Raw genomic sequence first — 18,322 nt, forward strand, 5'->3', positions numbered from 1 at the left:
ATTCCAGAATCAGTGATTCCTACTCGAACTGAATATTTACCTCTGCTTCATTTTTTATTGTATTGACTTGGCTGATCAGTTTGCAGTAGGCTTGGAACAGAAGCAGCAACTGAAAATGCAGTTTGTATAACCTTCGGCAGAGCTCCAGTTCCTAGAAGTAAGTAAATAACACTGCGTTAAATTCAGATGCCCCTCGTCCGTGATGTCTGATTAGACAGTACATTTCCAATAAAAATTTATAAGTAATTATGTTAAAAATTGGCATTTATTTCTCTGCAGTAAGCAAGTTAATATAGTGTGAAGCCGATGAAAGATGCTTTGAAGACTGGGATTAAAATACAAATTTAAAGATTGTTGGTTACATAATTCATTTAGTGAGAGGCACATTTTCACAGACAATTTTTCGGCAGGCAATATATAGAATGCTTTAAAAAGGATTCACTTTAACTTAAAATTCATAATGGAAAAAAATGTACAAATGCGTATACTTTTGCCCCCATTGAGATGTATATCTCGCTGCATTTATCAACAAATGTTTGATAAAGCAAAGTCAAATTGGATTACCTCTTACCTAAAAATGAGTTCATTTTTCTAAAAAAAAACCCCAAAACGTTGTAATCTCATTGAAATGAGACCACGAAATTAACATATGCACTTTTGATTTTTAAAATTAAGTTTAAAATGTTAGTTTATAAAAAAAAAGGTGACTGCTAGTTGTACATATCAGAAAATCTCCTCTTTAGAGGACCAACATTTCATGGATTAGGGCTATGCGGACTGAAGCACACTCTTCAAGTAGTCCATGACAAAACATTGCTAGGTCACAAATGGCAAATGAAGATCAGTTTGTCTGACATGGATAAGTCTATAAATTAAGACAGGTCACTTACTGCTAGAATTTCCATTTGCTAAGCAAGAAGGTGATCGGGTCACAAAAATACAAAGGAAGAAAAAGACCAAGAATTAGTGTAAGAAATCATTTTAACTAGGGTCACAGATGTCCCAGGCAAACTGAAGAACATTTAATTGCATCCAAAAGAAAAATTTGATATTTCCAGAATAAAACTTTTTATACACTTACTGTAACAATCGGGGTGTTTTAAACTCTTTGCCAAATAACAAAATTACATTTAGGCTATAATTTCTTTCCTGTGTGAAAGCTACACAGGACAAAACTGAACTAATGTGATCTAGGGAAACTTGGCTAGTATAAGTGATCTTCTAAGAAAAAAAGCAAATGTCATAAAATTTCCATCAGTAAGGTGGAAAATTTCTGATTAGAAAATAAGAAATGAATTACTGTTTTTAGAAACGAACTGGCTTATACTCTTATAAATACCCATGAGAAGATTATCTTTGGTGTGGGTCTTGGCTTCCTACCCTTACTAATTAGGTCCTATGTTGCCATAATTGGTGCTGAGTCAGAACATAAAATATCAAAAGCAGATGTGTGCTTTAAAATGCATTCCAAAAATGCAATTTAGTGAGCTTCAGAAGTTCAGCCCAACTAGGTTTGAGTCAAATGAGATATGTATGTAAAATACATAGCAAAACATCTAGTTTAAGGACTATTTAAAAATTATTACATTAAAATATCTATAGCCACTTGGACCTAGTCTCTAGTCCATTCTAGAGAAGAATGATTTCTAATTAAAATAGCAATTGCTATACGTAAATATTGCTTCTAAAAGTCCCTTTGAAGTCTGATTTTCTAAATAGTGTCCTCTGAAGAACTGTTTATATAACATTTATTCCTATCAATTTAGAAGGGATTTGCTAAGCAAAGGTGAACTTTAGCTCCATTCTGGTTCCTTATAAATTACGTGGGTAGTCATTCAGTGAATATTGGTTGAGCATAATCCAATGTCAAACATATTAGCATATCTAAATTTGAGGTTCTACTTTTTACAGTTTTATACGGAAACTAACAACCATTTGAGTTTCAAATACTTTTTCTCACTTCTATTAGCATAAATAATGGAACTGGCTCTATCCGCATACACTCACAGCGTCTACTTTGGGATGTAACAGAAAAGAAATGACGGGGCGCCTGGGTGGCTCAGTCAGTTGAGCATCTGACTCTTGATTTCAGTTGAGGTCATGATCTCAGGGTCGTGAGATCAAGCCCTGCGTTGGGCTCCACGCTGTGCAGGGAGTCTGCTTAAGAGTCTCTCTCCCTCTCCCCTTCCCCTGCTCACTCTCTCTCTCAAATCTTTATGATCACAACTGTAGGAGATAACACAAATGTAATTAATTGTGTTGCTCTGAATTACCAGAAATTACTGTAAATATGCCAACTTTCCAGATTTAAAGTTCTTGATTTTTAAGTATATTGAAATTGGCAGGTGTATTTTTTTCATTTATTTAAAAATAATTATTAGGCAAAAGAATTCTGGTACATAGGGACAGATACTAGTCATGTTGTATAACAAGTGTCCCCAATCTCAAGGAGCAGAATATAAAAGGAGAGCAAGATATAAATGAAATTCTTAAGCGTACAGTTTTCAGTTTTCACTTAGTAGAAGGCCTTGAGCTGTATTAACTGACTTAGACTCTTGGGGGTGGAACTCGCTTTCTTCAAGGCAGAGGGATGTAAGAAATCACTTCGTCTAATCATCACCTACTAATTTATGTAGAAAAAAAGCAGTTTATATTACATGCTCAAGCCATGCAGTTACATAATGGCAAAGATAAAACCAGAGGCTCCAAATCTAGTTGAGGGTTAATTCCTTTTTTCCCCTTGTTTCTTTCTTTACACAGGTGATTTGACCATTTCCTTGAAACACAGTGCAGGACTTGGAGTCAGCCTGCCCAGATTTGAATCTTAATTCTAACTCTTTTCTCACTGATTTTAGACTCATTGGCTTCTCTGAGCCTCAGCTTCCTCATCTGCAAAATGGGGATAATAATAGCATCTATTAGACATAGTTGTAAGGACAGAGATACGAATGTGAATGCATACTGTTATTTTCTCAACATTTCAGTTTTTTTTAAACTTATTTTTATTATAGTAGTACAGTAACTTTTATAGTGACTAGAAATGCTTAACAGTATAACCAATGTTGGAAAAGACTAGAATTCTGATGTCAATGCAGAAGTTGTTAATTTTAATTGATAACTGCATCTTCCCCATAGGAAGATATATTCCTATTAGAATAATCTGTAGGGCTTAATTTATCCTCATTTAATGTGTTATATACATGTATATGTTACTCTTATTTTCACTGACTTTTAGACTATAAAAAAGTTAGAATTTATCCAGAGTTGCACCTTTAGAAAGGCTAACATGAATGTCTATAACGTGACTCTTAGGTTTGCTTTCCTAGCCAGACAATTTATCCACAGAATGCTAAGGCAGAAGAAAAATTTCTCGAAGAGGCATATGCAGCAAGTACAGTCTAACTTGGACTGTCCAGATATCCATCACGCTTATCTGCTGAATGTTATTAAGCTTCAGTCACAAGCTGGTCGTTCATTTTTATTAAAGTGGATTTTTCATTACTAAGCCAATATTTCATTGAACCTAACTTTGACAAAGATTGTTCTGATAACAAAAATGAAAAGTGTTATAAATTTTATTTCTAGGATTATCAAACAGGGACATTTGAACACACACATCATTTTACCTGATCTAGAAATATAGCAAAACTAAGACGAGGAGACTTACCTGTGCATCTGTGTTTATTCTATACAGGTCTTCTTTGGCACCAAATGTCCTCTTACAGTTGTCTAACCACTAAAGAAATAAGTAACCGTAAATTGTAACATAGCGATTGTACAATGCACAATGAAACGTAATAAAACAGCCTGTGTGTATAAAATCACTTTAAAAGTTGGCTTCAATCTCCACTTGACCCTAATTATTTATACGCACCAAACCAGAGCAGGGGGATCCTGTCAATACAATGAGACGCTCACGCCGTAACGCTTTAGACTCACAGACACAACAAACAGTCGGCCCGTCTAGAGACTTGCGGTGCTCCGTTTCAGTCAAGAGTGTTCTTGCTTTTGCAGATTTTATTGGAAATCTTCACAACCTATACCTGACCTTTGGCTAATGTAAGATGGGGAAATAAAAGATGTGCTTCCCTCTGGAAGCACAATTTAATAAAGGCAACTTCAAATTAGCCAGCTCTGTGTGCTTATCAGAAGTGCAATTCTCAGAAGACTGGTGTCCGTTTTAATTAGTGAAACAGAAACCAAAATCCATTTTAAATCTTGTTTTTACTTCTTTTCCTTTTACTTCCTTTTGGACAGTAATGAATGACAAACATGTTATCTTCAAAGAATATTGGATATAGAAGCCACATGTGTTTTTTTCCCCTTATCCACGGGCTAGTCCCAAAGTTGGGTATTTATTTAAGGTATCTTTTCTTTGGCCAAATAAAAATAAAATAACAGTATTGTAGTTTAGTGGGGAAAAATGTTGGGAGTCCTGGAATGTCCGAGTTGAAGTAAAAGCTAAGAGCCCGCAAGGGAAGCACCTAGGTTTCGACAGTTTGATGTTAATGTCTGTTCTTTTTACTTCCTAGTTCTTTATGTGTGTGCTAGATTAAATAAAACTAATATATATAGGAAATCATTAAGACTTTGAGAAAAACTACTTGCTACATGAAGTATACTCTCTGAAAATATCTCAGTACTACTAGGCATTTAAAACATTCAACTGGAGCTTAACGTTCTACATGCAAAGAATGAAAATTAGGCATCTCAGTTATTTCAAAACAATTCTTTGACCTTATGTTGCTTTTATTCCAGTCCCTTAGACCGTAGAGACCCTTAGGCTTTTGCTTGACAGCATCTCCGAGGAAACATGTTAAGCTTTCCTGGTGAGCTACAGCTGCTGGCAGCCATTGTCAAAAGCCATCCAGCAGATTTCTTTATGTCGGCAACATTCGGCTGAAATCTACTGTGGAATGCATGTGTTAGCATTTATTCATACAGAATGTTAAAATGTGTATACACCTAATCATCCTCACTAATCCAGTCCAATTTGTCCAAGTATACTAATAAATTAGAAAAAATTGAATATTTTTTCTACTCTATGCCCAGTGATACAGCATTTTGGGAGCTTTATTCAATAAATTATTTACGATTTTTTTTTTTTTTAAACTCTGTTAAAAGACAAGTCCCAAGCCTCTAGTCCCATGGCTGCATACTGACCTGAACGGTACAGGTCCACACTACTCCAGCCAGTGTATACAAGACACAGTGGTTTGTGTATAGAATGTCTTCCAGTTCACAACCAGTCTCCCTGCCATTACTGTTTCTTTGCTCAAGGATCAAGTGAAGGTTAAAATTGAACGGGAGAGGTTCAGCTTCCAGGCATGACGGAGCAGCTTGTATGATGCCAGTCCTCCAAGGACAACTACAGAAGCTGAATACCGTCCCCCAGGACTGAGGGAGTTAGACCAAAGCACTGAAAGGGAGCCCCGTGTAGATCCCAGTGTTTACTCCAGGGGATCTGCTTACTCAAAGCTTTGATTGTTCCTCAGGCAGAGAAGCTGAACAGATAGCGGTGGCCTGGGGGTGTGGCCCACAGTATCACTGAGCTGGAAAAACAGGGTCATCAAAGGTAGGGCAGGTATCGAGGGCCAGGCTGCTGGAGGAAAGGGGACTACAAGGAAGAGACCCAACTGCATGCAGGTTCCCTCGGGACACTGCCGCTCCAGCCTTTAACCCGGGCCGGAGGAGAGGCTAGAAAACCGAGCAGCAGCATCTGGGACACTAAAAACATAAGCAGAGATTTCTGGTCTCCTGGTGTTGAAAAGAAGAACTCTTCATTTCCTGCAAGGGTGGCAGGGGTCCTGATGCATACCCCAGGCTTTCACTCATGACACTCAGGAGACTCAAGGAATAACAGAAGAATGTCTTAACTATAATACTATAATAGTAAAAGCTATCAGAGGGAAAAACTGAATAACAAGAAATACTTGGTTCACAGACCAAGACAAGAAAGGAGAAAAAAAAGTAACAAAGAATGGATGGGGAGCGCCTGGGTGGCTCAACTGGTTAAGCGTCTGCCTTCGGCTCAGGTCATGATCCCAGGGTCCTGGGATCGAGCCCTGCCTTGGGCTCCCCACTCAGTGGAAGCCTGCTTCTCTCTCTGCCTGCTGCTCCCCCCTGCTTGTGTGCGCGCGCTCTCTCTCTCAGTCAAATAAAGTCTTTAAAAAAAACAACAACAACAACAAAGAACAGATGGGACAATAGTAAGACGGTAGCTCAGAAAGAATCGTTTTTCTCCCCCATACAAATATTTAATTGATTCAATACAACTTACTGAAAAGAACCACTGCATTACAATAGCACATTTGCTATAAATTACATACATATATATGTCATATATATACACATATGTATATGTATATATACATGCATATGTATATATATGACATATATATGTCATTGGATTTTCTATTATATTACATTGGTCTATTTTTCTATTCTTAAGCCAATATACTCTTGAATTTTTTAATAAGTCTCACTGGCTGGAAGTTTAACACTGTTGTTGAGACTTTGTTGTTCTTCATTGACAAGGTTTGGAAGGCTATTTCTGTGAAGGACAGAGTAAAGATTTTAGGCACTGCAAACCATTTATTCTCTGTTTCAACTATTTTAACTATGTTGCAGTGCAAAAAATAGCCATAGACTATGTAAACAAATATGATTACTATGTTCCAAAAAAACCTTTATTTACAAAAACATGCAGTGGGCCAGATATGACCTACGGGCTGTCGTTTGCTGACCTGTGTTCAAGCAGGTCGTTTGCCCTATAATTAGCTATTTGTATGTCCATATATATTGCAGAGTTAGCTGCCAATGTCTATGAATAGTCACTCTGAGATTTTGAGTCTCCTGACTCATGAACAAGGTACAGTCTTTAATTTGTTGAGATGGCATTTAATTTCTCTCAGTAATATTCGAAGTTTTCTTTGTGGAGGTGCGGCACATCCTAGACTAGATTTACTTGTAGGCGTTTGGTGTTTTCCTATTATAAATGGTATCTATTGCTGTATCACTAACCTCTCTAAAAATGGCTTAAAACAACAAGACTAATCTGCGTTGCCTGGGAGTTTCTTCCAGTCTTGCCTACTCATGAGTCCACAGTCATCTGATGAGTTGACAGGGGCTAGAAATTCTAAGTTGGCCTCACTTAAATGCCTGGCATACTAGCTGTCAGCTGGGTGCCTCCATTCTCCTCGACATGGCCTCTAGTTCTCCAGTAGGCTAAGGGTCAAATTAGTTTTCCAGAGTTTATCCCAATTTACACTTGGACGGGCATGATGCCAAGCGCAGAAGCTGCAAAAGGCCTACGTGCTAACTCAGAAATTGCACAGCATTGTTTCTGAATTTGATTGGTCAGGAAAAGACAAGGATACCTCAGACTTAAGAGATAGGGAACTAGACTCCATCCGTTGATGGAAGGAACAGCAAAGCCCAGTTATAAAAGGGTGTGGACAGAGAGAGCCATGATTTATCAAGGTCATTAATTGTAGCAATCTATCACAGCTTCTACAGTAGGCAAATATTTCTGAAGACACAAAAGGCACTAACCATAATGGAAAAGAGATGGATAACTTGGACTTAATTAAAATTAAAAACTTGTGTTCATCAAAGGGTGCTATTAAGATAGTGAAAATGCTAGCCACAGAGAAGGGAAAAAATTTATAATACATATACCCAGTAAAAGGCTTGTGTTTAAAATAAAGAACTCCTACAAACCAATAAGAGAGCCATAAATAACCCATTTATAAAAATGGGCAAGATACTTGAAGGCACAGTTCAAAAAATACCTAAATGAAAATATCTATTTGAGTAGGTACTCAAACAAGTCCTCAGGGGAAATGCACAATATCATAAAATATTGCACACACACCAGAATGACTAAAATTTTAAAAGCTGGAAATACCAAGTGGTGGCAAAGATATGAAGCAACAGTAACTCTTGTACACACTTCTGCAGGGATTATAAACTGATAGAGCATCTTTTAGAGAAGTTCATGGCAGAATCTACTAGAGTTGAACATATGCACACCCCATGACCCAGCAATTCTACTCCTAGATACTCAACAGATACGTGAGCACAGGTACATAAAGACACGCACAAGAATGTCCATGGCAGTGTGGTGTCAGTCACCCAAAGTCAATGGCAGCCCGGAAGCAGTGATCCTCCTTTGACCGATCGTTAGAAGGTCAACAGTAGCCTGACGCTGCGTCACAAGGCTACATCATTCACCTCTCCATCTCTTCCTGAAGTCACTGTATCACCCCACATCATCACAAGAAGGGAGAGTCCAGTACAATAACATATTTTGAGAGAAAAAGAGACCACCTTCACATAACCTCTGTTACAGCCTATTGTTACAATTGTTCCATTTTATTATTATTGCTAATCTTTTACTGAGCCTACTTTATAAACTTCCTCATGGACAGGAAAAAACACAGTATAAATAGGGTTCTGGTACTATCTATGGTTGCGGGCACCCACTGGGGCTCTTGCAATGTATCCCCCCCAGATAAGGGGGACGACTGTATTTGTAAGATGACCAGATCCTGCCCGATACTTTCCCAATGCTCTTCCCTCTTTACCAATCTGTCATTATTCTTTCCGCCCAAATGTAAGATCCCCTCCTCCCACAGAAAAGGAGAAAGCCTTAATGTATTTTCTCATACCATATTCTTTCCCTGAAGGAATCCCCCAATCTAAAATTACCATCTGTCAAGGCCTAACGTCTGATCTCCAGTCCATGAGGTTTTCCTAATAGCCCAGCGTGACCTCTCTTTGGAAATCACAGTATATAGCATCAGGTCTATTAGACCGGTACAGTTTTGTGAAGTCTCTTCCACTGCCAGGACTTTCATTTATAGCTATAAACTGACACTTTACTTTTGTTACTAATTATTCATATACAGTGTTTATGCTTTATATTCTTACCTAGTATATTAAGGGAGTAGGAGCCAGATTTTATACTTTTGATAGGCCTTTACGTGTGATAAAATTTTTTTTTAAAGTATATAAAATTAGTTTCAGGTGTAGAATTTAGTGATTCATCACTGACTTACAACACCTGGTGCTCATCACAACAAGGGCACTCCTTAATCCCCATCACCTGTTTAGCCCCACCTCCCCTCCCCCCCAGCAACCCTCAGTTTGTTCTCTATAATTAGGAGTCTGTTTCTTGGTTTGCCCTATGTTCATTTGTTTTGTTTCTTGCATTCCACGTATGAATGAAATCGTATGGTATCTTTCTTTCTCTGACTGATTTTGGTTAGCGTCATACCCTCTAGTTCCAGCTGTCGTTGCAAATGGCAGGATTTCATTCTTTTTGATGGCTGAGGAATATTCCAAAAATTATGGAACGCTTCACGAATTTTCGTGTCATCCTTGCGCAGGGCCCAAGCTAATCTCCTCTCTATTCCAATTTTAGTAGAAGAGTGCCGGAGCGAGCACGACATGGCAGATATTTAACACTAAGCAGTGAAAGCTCCGTCTATTCTAGGAGAAAAAAATGCCTACTATACATCACTTGTGTGAAAAGGAGAAAACATTTTTCAGTTTTTCTGCCCCTGCTCATTGAAAGCCTTTCCTCTCCGGGAGCGGGACTAGTGTTGCTTTGCAGCGCCAGGTGGGAGCCGAAGGAGCATTTCCTCGCAAGTACAGTCCACCAGCGACATGTCCCTCCCTCCCTTTGCCCACATACACATCCCAGGGAAGAGGTCCGGGCGTCGTCACAGGTCACACACTTTCTAGATCACGTCAGCGCCGTGCCTCCTGGGAGAACCGACGCTCTTATCTCCCCATGTGCGCCGGTGACAGCTGCGTAGACTGTATAAAGCTACGGCTTTCCAAGGTGTTCTTAAGCTCTTAGAGGACTGACTTCTAAAAGCCAAAGATAGGCATTCACTGGACAGAGTTCAGAGGAGGCCCCGCGTTTCTCAGGAAAACCCTGAGCCAAGTGCGAAGAGGTCCTCTTTTCTCTCTTGGCGATTCTGCTGCCAAGTTAACATTTCTAGTGCCAAAAGCAAGCTGTTTTTTTCACATGGTAAAACGAGACTGACCTGCTCAGCCGCTTCCCGCTTGGCATTGTATGTATCCAGGTGTTCTTGCAACTCCAAAACGCTGAACTTGAGTGTTTCCAGCAAACCACATGACATCAGCTGTCAAATCAGAAACATTGATCAGGTTATCATTTTTTTTAAATATTTTATTTATTTGAGAGAGAGTGAGAGAGAGAGTGTGAGAGAGCACGCGCAAGAACGGGGGGTGGGGGGAGAGGGAGAAGCAGCCTCCCTGCTGAGCAGGGAGCCCGATGTGGGGCTCGATCCCAGGACCCCAGGGTCACGACCTGAGCCCAACTGATGGAGCCAGCCAGGTATCCCCAGGTAATCATTTCTGATCACAGTCATGAGGCTGGCAACTTTTGGGTCCTGGAATTTCTGTTAGTTGGTTTTTGGCCCAACCTAGTGCCAGCGTCCCTCTACTGCACTCTGTCCCATACTAAGGGTTGACCTTTCACTGAAACAGAGTATGAATGCAGTGGGATTTCAGGGACGCCAGCAAGGACAAGCGTGCCTTCAAATGCTTTCAAGAACTGCCTTAGGTGAGAAATGGCATGCAGACTAGTATATACCTTAAAGTAACACCCTTGAAGTTACTTAAACCTTAATTTTCTAAATATCTTTTTTTTTTTTTTTTTTCTTGAGAGAGGAAGAGGGAGATAATCTTCAGCAGGCTCCATGTCCAGTGTGGAGTCCAAGGCGGGGCTTGATCTCACCACCCTGAGAGATCATGACCTGAGCTGGAATCAAGAGTCAGATGTTTAACCGACTGACCCATCCAGGCGCCCCTCTCTAAATATCTTAATACATAATCTATGAGTATGTTTGGAAACAAAATGGGAAGACTGAGCTCTGGGTTCTTCATGGGGGTAGGTCTAGCCCTCTCCTACCCACTTTTATTCAAGAATCAGGAAAGAAGTACCCATGACCAGAGTAGGACCCTCTAGCTTCCCCATCTAGGACTCTGTGAAGGGTAGGGACAGTGAGGGCTCAGAATCAGAAACAGTCACAAGTCACTGCATATAATACACTGGAATTATATTTTGCTGGATATTTTTAGTCAAATTGAAAATATAAACCTTTACATTTCAAAATTCCAAACTGCCTTAAAAAAAAAAAGACCATTTACTGATTGGTGCCATTCAAATTTAGTCTTTATAATAAGCCTTCACAAAACACTTACTGTTTCAGCATCCACAAAGACTGTTGGGCATTCTGAACACATCATCATCACTTCCAGTGAACTTTTAAATTTGGTACCAATGCGCTGCAGACTCTCACCAAGAAAGCTGACTGCCTCATTAGTTATATCTCCAAACCTTCTTTGAATTGTCTATGGAGAAAGCATTAAAAATTTTTAGTGTTTCATAAGGAGGCCTCTTTTCATCTTTAAGAAACATAATTTATAATTAGGGCAAACTTTGCTTTTAAAATTATTATTGTAGTGATATATAGAATTCTAATAACTGGTCTATAAATCCATGTTTTTAGGCGCTTCTTTAGGAAATGTTAATTTAAAAAAAATGATCAGAAATTTACAAAATTGTACTACTAAAAAAATACTGATTCATGCCATTCATCTCCCCATTCCTGAGATTTTTTCATTAAGAGAGCTAGAAGGAATACATGCTGTACATCACTGGAAATAAAGTCCTTGTATGTCTGAAGAATTAGCTCCTCTGAAGTTCTACCAGAAAGAAACTTGCAGTAAATGCAGTTTACTGTGCTTGGCTATGGGCTGCCATCTGATTTAATTAAAGTCATAAAAATGCATTAAGGGTACTATCTTCTCAAAACTCAAGAATACTCATTAACATAAAGTAGATAGTGCCTCACCCATAATGAGCACTCAATGACTTAGACTAATTATCAATAGTATAATTACACAAATAGTTAATGGGTTCCCACATGTGTATGTGTAGCACTGTTGGGTATCATTATGATTTAATAATAATAAAAGCATGAGCTACAGTCTCAAGCATCAGGAAACAAAATACCATTGGAAAGAATAAAGCACCTAAAAAGGAAACCAAGTGGCAGTGCAAACGTACAGAATAAAAGAAAGGAATGCTGTGGTTCACGAGCGCTAAACAACTTCCAGGAGGAAGAGACTGGGGGTTGGAGGGGCTGGAAAAGCTCCACTGAGGATATGTACTTAGCTCAGTCTTCCAAGATGGACAGCATCTGCTGAGGTCGAGAGGAAAAGTGGTAGGTAGTTCAGAGCATAAAGACCGAACTGGCATTTCTCTGTGCCTTAGCTTCCCTGGCCACAGAATGCCAGAAATACATCTACATTTCATAGGTCTGTTCTAGGAATTAAATAATGTAAAGCATTTAAGCACAATGCCTGTAGTGAGCACTCAATACAGGTGAGCTCATATTATTATTTCTACCACTGGAAGCAATCTCAGCTAAAATTTTTGAGGTGTGCGGAGACACAGCCAATTAATTTAGTACCAAATTATAAACTGTTTTATGATAGTGACTGTAAACCTTTTGAAGGCAGGGACCATGCTTTATATTTGTTTGGCATCCTGGATGGTGCCCACCCTACTTCAGAAAATTATCAGATGTTGTTTTCATGTTTTTAGTTGTCTGAAGGGAGATAACTGTACTAGTCATTGCATAAATTATCAGCTGTACTACAGTGTCACAATATAAATTTAAATAATATCACTATCTTTGGGAAATTTTTTTAAAAGATTTATTTATTTTAGAGAGTGGGGGAAGAGGGGTTCCCTCTAAAAGGGAGGGAGAGGGAGAGAGAAACCCAAGGCAGACTCAGCTCTGAGTGTGGAGTCCAACATGGGGCTTGATCTCACGACTCTAACACCATAACTTGAGCCGAAACCAAGAGCTGGACGCTCAACGGACTTCGCCACCCAGCAGCCCCAGGAGGAAAAAGAAATTTAAAGAACATCAGGGGAAAGATTAAAATTTGAGACACTAAGAAAAATAAAAATAGAAAATATAATTTGAAAAAAAATGAAAGAAAATAGAATGTGAGATACTAATTTTAGATTAAAAAAAAAGCCCATAACTTTAGCAGGTAACTGTTAATATAAATTCAGAACACTTTAAACCTCACGGACCTGAAACAGCCTGGAAAACACATGGAAAGTAAACACCGCACAGGACCCGTCAGTGTCAGACAGCATCTGGTTGACATGGCAGCGCCAGGCTTCTTCCTCGTCGTCACACGCTACTGGCTGAAAAGCAGCTATGATGGCAGAAAGAAATGGTGATGGTAGAGGTGACGTCTGGACTTCCGGGAAGCCATCTTGCTCTTCTTCATCCTGACTGTTAATACAAATATCACAGTAATCATAATGCTATCTTAAAATAGTCGTCCAACATATTTTTATTCAAATTTACTCATTGATTTAGAAAGCGTACAACAACCTAAACTTTATAACAAAGTACAAATAAGCAGATTTCTGTGTTCTTTCTACTTAGCATCTTTGGAATTAGAAATTTACTTTCAAGCAACCACCTTAAAACAAGCCAAGTCCTATAATATGCCAGTGCCATGCAATAATTTCAGCAACTTCTGAGAATAACTCAGATTAGAATGCTTTCATTTTTAATGATCAATTTTGGAGGCTATTAAATTGAACAGGTCCAAGTAGATGATGATAACATGTCAAGCGTTCTGGCTATTGACTTTTGGGTCAGGGGCTAGCTTAGCTGCTTTATAGGACTGTTTCAGTCCATCTTCACAGCAACTCTGAAGGTTAGGCTCATATGACCTCAGTTTACCTTGAAGGAACAAAAAGTTCAGTGACATTAAATACTGTGCCTAGGTTATTGGGTAGGAAATGCAGGCAGAATTTGAACCCAAGACTATGGGTCCACATCCAAGGTTATAAGCCTCAACACACACTGGCAGTTCAGCTATTTCATGAGTATATGCTATATGCCTTGCGGTGTGTAACAGATCATGGACTCAAAGAAAAATAAGAGTTGGCCATCTCTTCTGAGGAATTATAATCCCAGCAAGTCAGGTAATATAAACAAAAACAACAATGAAAAGAGAGGAAGATCTGTCTGGGGTAGACATTCTATAAAGAAATGTGTAACTCTGGGTCGTAAAGATGAAGAGGTGTTTGAGTCAGACACTCCATAAAGAAAGTGTTACTCAAGGCCTAATTGCGTGTTTCATGTGACAAAGTAGCTCTATAAGGCTTTACAGAAATTATGGAGCAATTCATACGGAACGGATCTGAGTAAAGATGGCGGAAAAGATCAAAATAAAACAGACATCTGAAGTGAAAACTTTGCTATACCTCAAAAAAGTGTATTTTTACAATGTCACTGTGGTGATTGATTTTAACAAAATGTATTTCCTGTTAGCTTGGGTGGCTATCCCTCTGTACTTAGTAGGGATGCACTACTCTAGTTCATCTTCCATATTTGGCCGAAGTCCATTATTTGGCTTCAACCTTCTAGAAAGCCCAATAGTTGACTATCTGCCTCCACATCATTTCTGGCATCCCTGGCTTTGTGTACGGTGAACGAAGGAGTGATTGCAGAGGTTTCTGCTGTCCAAATCGGTCATATCAACAAGGTGTGTCGCCAAGGTGGTTAATACCTGAAATTGCACTTTCAAACACAGGAAAATATTCTAGATACTGAGGAGAGAAAATTTCCTTCTGTGTTGTGTATGTTAAAACTCTATTATCACTTGAGGGGGCACCTGACTGGCTCAGCTGGAGGAGCCCGCAACTCTCGATCTCGGGGCTGTGAGTTCAAGCCCCACGTTGGGTGTAGAGCTTACTTTAAAACACACACGCACAACACACACACACGCACCCCTATTATCACTTGAAATACAAATGAATGGTTTTTATTTTAAGAGTGAAACTCTGAAATATTTGATGATTACTAAATATTAATATTTGTAAAAAAATAAATATCAAGAAGCTTGAAATTACTGAATGGGGAAATAGATACACAGATAGTGCATGAAGCTAGATACCTTTATAAAGAACATTTTGAGCAACAAATACTTATAAAACTTAAAGAAAAATAGTAGATATTAGATTATATCATAATTCTAATCATTATAGAACTGTTTGGTTTACACGTTTCATCACTGCCACCAAGATTACCTCTAAGAACTATATACAGTAATTGATTATTCAATTTTGTTAGCCCATGAGTAAGGAAATGCCCTCTCTGGGAATTCTTCATACTTTGTGATAATATATTTTGAATGTATGGAACAAGAACATTTTACAAGGAGTAATCTAGTAATCTACCAAGAAATGATCACTTCTGCCCATTATATGTCAAACTTTACAACTCTGACCACTGATAAGGAAACTATAAGTTTTTGGATATATCTCAGATTTATTTTAGTATCACAGAAGTTCATCCCATGATCTTGATACTTGGCTCTGGCCATAGCCCAATACTGATTTTAACAACTGGCCATTTGGCATTTTGCCAAAATAGGTATTCGGTGTACAATGTTGCTCACTATGCTGTGTTTTTCTTTAACCAAACTGAAGGTCAACAACAGCAAATAAACCCATCACAGTCACTTTATCTTTTAAAACGAAGGCAGTATGATTCTAGGCTAAAACACAGAAACAAAAGTAAGTACACTGGCATAGAGGGTCATATTTGGGAGGGGCTCAGAAAATATCACCTCATTCTAGTGTTTGGGATACCATATTCTCACCTAGACAGTCCAGAGAAGTCAGCTTCTTCTTCTTCACATCGTTCATCTAGTTCTTTCAAAGCCAAGGTAACATCTTCCTCACAGATGGACTCAGGGTAGCTTTCTGGAGCGAGAGGCTCCGGCATGTCAGTGTCTTCTAAGTCCAGAATCCCCCGGCACACAAGAGAATCCTGCTGTTCCTGAATTATGTATGAACCTTCATCTTCAAAGGCTGTAATAACCTGTTCCTCCTTTAATACTGAACTTGTATCCTGTAAAACAATCACATTATCAAGTTTAAAAACATCAGAAAATTTAAAAAATTTTATTTCAAGTTTTAAAAATAATTCTAGTTAACATACATGGTAAAATTGGCTTCAGGTGTAGAATTTAGTGATTCATCACTCACATATAACACCCAATGCTCATCATAACAAGTGCCCTCCTTAATCCCCGTCACCCATTTAGCCCCTCCTCCCCCCACCTCCCCTCCATCAACCCTCAGTTTGTTCTCCGTAGTCGAGTCTATTATGGTTTGCTTCCCTCTTTTCCCCCTTTCCCTATGTTCCTCTGTTTTGTTTCTTAAATTCCACATATGAATGAAATCATAAGGTATTTATCTTTCTCGGACTTATTTCGCTTAGCATTATACATTCTAGCTCCATTCACATACTGCAAATGGCAACACTTCATTCTGTTAGATGGCTGATTAATCGTCCATTGTATATATACCACATCGTCTTTATCCATTCATCACTCAATGGGCATTTGGGCTCTCTCCATAGTTTGGCTATTGCTGATAATGCTGCTATAAACATCGGGGTGCATGTACCCCTGTGAATCTGTATTTTTGTATCCTTTGGGTAAATACCTAGTGGTGTAATTGCTGGGTCATAGGGTAGTTCTATTTTTAACTTTTGAGGAATCCCCATACTGTTTTCCATACTGTGGCTGCACCAGCTTGCATTCCCACAACAGTGCAAGAGGGTTCCCCTTTCTCCACATCCTCACCAACATCTGTTGTTTCTTGAGTTGTTAATTTTAGCCATTCTGACAGGTGTGAGGTGGTATCTCATTGTGGTTTTGATTTGTATTTCCCTGAAAATGAGTGATGTCGAGCATCTTTGCATGTGTCTGTTGGCCATCTGTATATCTTCTTTGGAAAAATGTCTGTTCATGTCTTCTGCCCATTTCTTAACTGGATTATTTATTTTTTAGGTGTTGCGTTTGCTAAGTTCTGTCTATGGCCATACCACCCTGAACGCGCCCGATCTCGTCTGATCTCGGAAGCTAAGCAGGGTCGGGCCTGGTTAGTACTTGGATGGGAGTTTGCTAAGTTCTTTACAGATTTTGGATATTAATCCTTTAACAGATTTGTCATTTGCCAATGTCTTCTCCTATTCCGTCGTTAACACTAATTTTAATGTGCATGGATATTAGTTTAATCGGTTTGAAAATAAGCACTAATCGTCTCAGTTTTAGGAGTAAAGATCAGCTCCTTTTCAAAGGTGCTTAATCCTAAGTTACTACTTGGTTGCACAGTAGTTTCTTTTCTTCTTGGGTCAAAGTAGAATTTTTTTCCAAAACATGAAAAGTAAGTGAAACAGCCCCTGACCTTAGACCAGTCTGGGCCTCAGTTTATACGTTTGTAAAATTCATCTATAACATAAAATGAATGAAGGATTTTGACCAGATTCTGGGCTGGGTGCTCTGGGATAAATCAATAACTAGCTACAATTAGTTTACAACCTAATAATAGGGTTAGTCTAATATGCAAATAATCATCCTCTGGAGTATATTAAGCGTAAGGTAAATATTATGAGCAAAATACAGAGGATTACTGGTACTCAAAGATGGGAAAGGTCACATCTGCTTGAGGCATGGAGACTGGTCTCTTGGGTTTTGACAAAGATGGTGAGTGATAGTGTCATGGACTGAATGCTTTTATCCCCTCAGAATGCGGATGTTGAAACCCTAGCCCCCAGTGGGACCTTCGGGCAGTGATGAGGTTCTCAGGAACGGGATAAGCGCCCTTACAAGAAGAGGCCAGAGAGCCAGCTAGTTCTTTTTTCTCCCACGTGAGGACACAGCAAGAAGGGCTACCAGGAAGAGAGGCTTCCCCACAGTGAATCAGCTGGCACCTTGATCTTGGACTCCTTGGCCTCTAGAACTCTAGGAAGTAAATCTCTATTGTTGATAAGCTACCCAGTTTCTGGTATTTTTTAATAGCAGCCCAAGCGGACCAAGACAGCATTTCAGGGAAGAGGATTTAGAAGATGAGAATGGCACAGAAACATGGCAGGAAAACACGAAGGATATTACGGGAACACTGGCCTGGAGTTAGTGAAGGAGGGAAAGAAGCAAATTCTGACTCTGTACAGAACAGCACTTTTTAAATAATATAGGACAATCATTCCTTAATCATTCCAAAAACTTATATTCAATGCACTGTTTGCATCTGAAATTTTTAAAAAAGATTTGGCCATTAAAGCGGTAAGCATTGGTTATTTGGAAAGACAGTTCATGTGATAGAGCTAGAGGTATTTCCACACCTAGAGATTTCATTAGCATTAGTCTTTCCTTCTACATCAGTTTGAAG

The 18,322-nt window shown here is 39.0% G+C and overlaps 1 protein-coding gene and 1 non-coding gene across 8 annotated transcripts in view; both read right to left on the bottom strand.

The window, feature by feature from the left end:
- The window catches only part of FRYL (FRY like transcription coactivator), a 247,256-nt gene that overhangs the window by 3,551 nt on the left and 225,383 nt on the right, over nt 1-18,322 (bottom strand). For 5 of the 7 annotated variants that reach the window (XM_057309789.1, XM_057309790.1, XM_057309788.1 and 2 more), the window contains 7 exons: nt 15,745-15,995; nt 13,151-13,358; nt 11,242-11,391; nt 10,059-10,157; nt 3,668-3,736; nt 891-908; nt 41-151 (listed from right to left, as the gene is read on the bottom strand). In XM_057309789.1, coding sequence (XP_057165772.1) covers nt 41-151; nt 891-908; nt 3,668-3,736; nt 10,059-10,157; nt 11,242-11,391; nt 13,151-13,358; nt 15,745-15,995 — 906 coding nt within the window. The remainder of the gene's footprint in view (nt 1-40; nt 152-890; nt 909-3,667; nt 3,737-10,058; nt 10,158-11,241; nt 11,392-13,150; nt 13,359-15,744; nt 15,996-18,322) is intronic. The other 2 variants (XM_057309786.1, XM_044387721.3) reach the window with 1 other exon arrangement.
- LOC113262572 (U6 spliceosomal RNA) lies at nt 9,348-9,450 on the bottom strand. Its single transcript, XR_003318855.1, has one exon. It is a non-coding gene; the product is annotated as a U6 spliceosomal RNA (small nuclear RNA).

This window comes from Ursus arctos, unplaced genomic scaffold (assembly GCF_023065955.2).
Source record: "Ursus arctos isolate Adak ecotype North America unplaced genomic scaffold, UrsArc2.0 scaffold_9, whole genome shotgun sequence".
Taxonomy (NCBI): Eukaryota; Metazoa; Chordata; class Mammalia; order Carnivora; family Ursidae; genus Ursus; species Ursus arctos.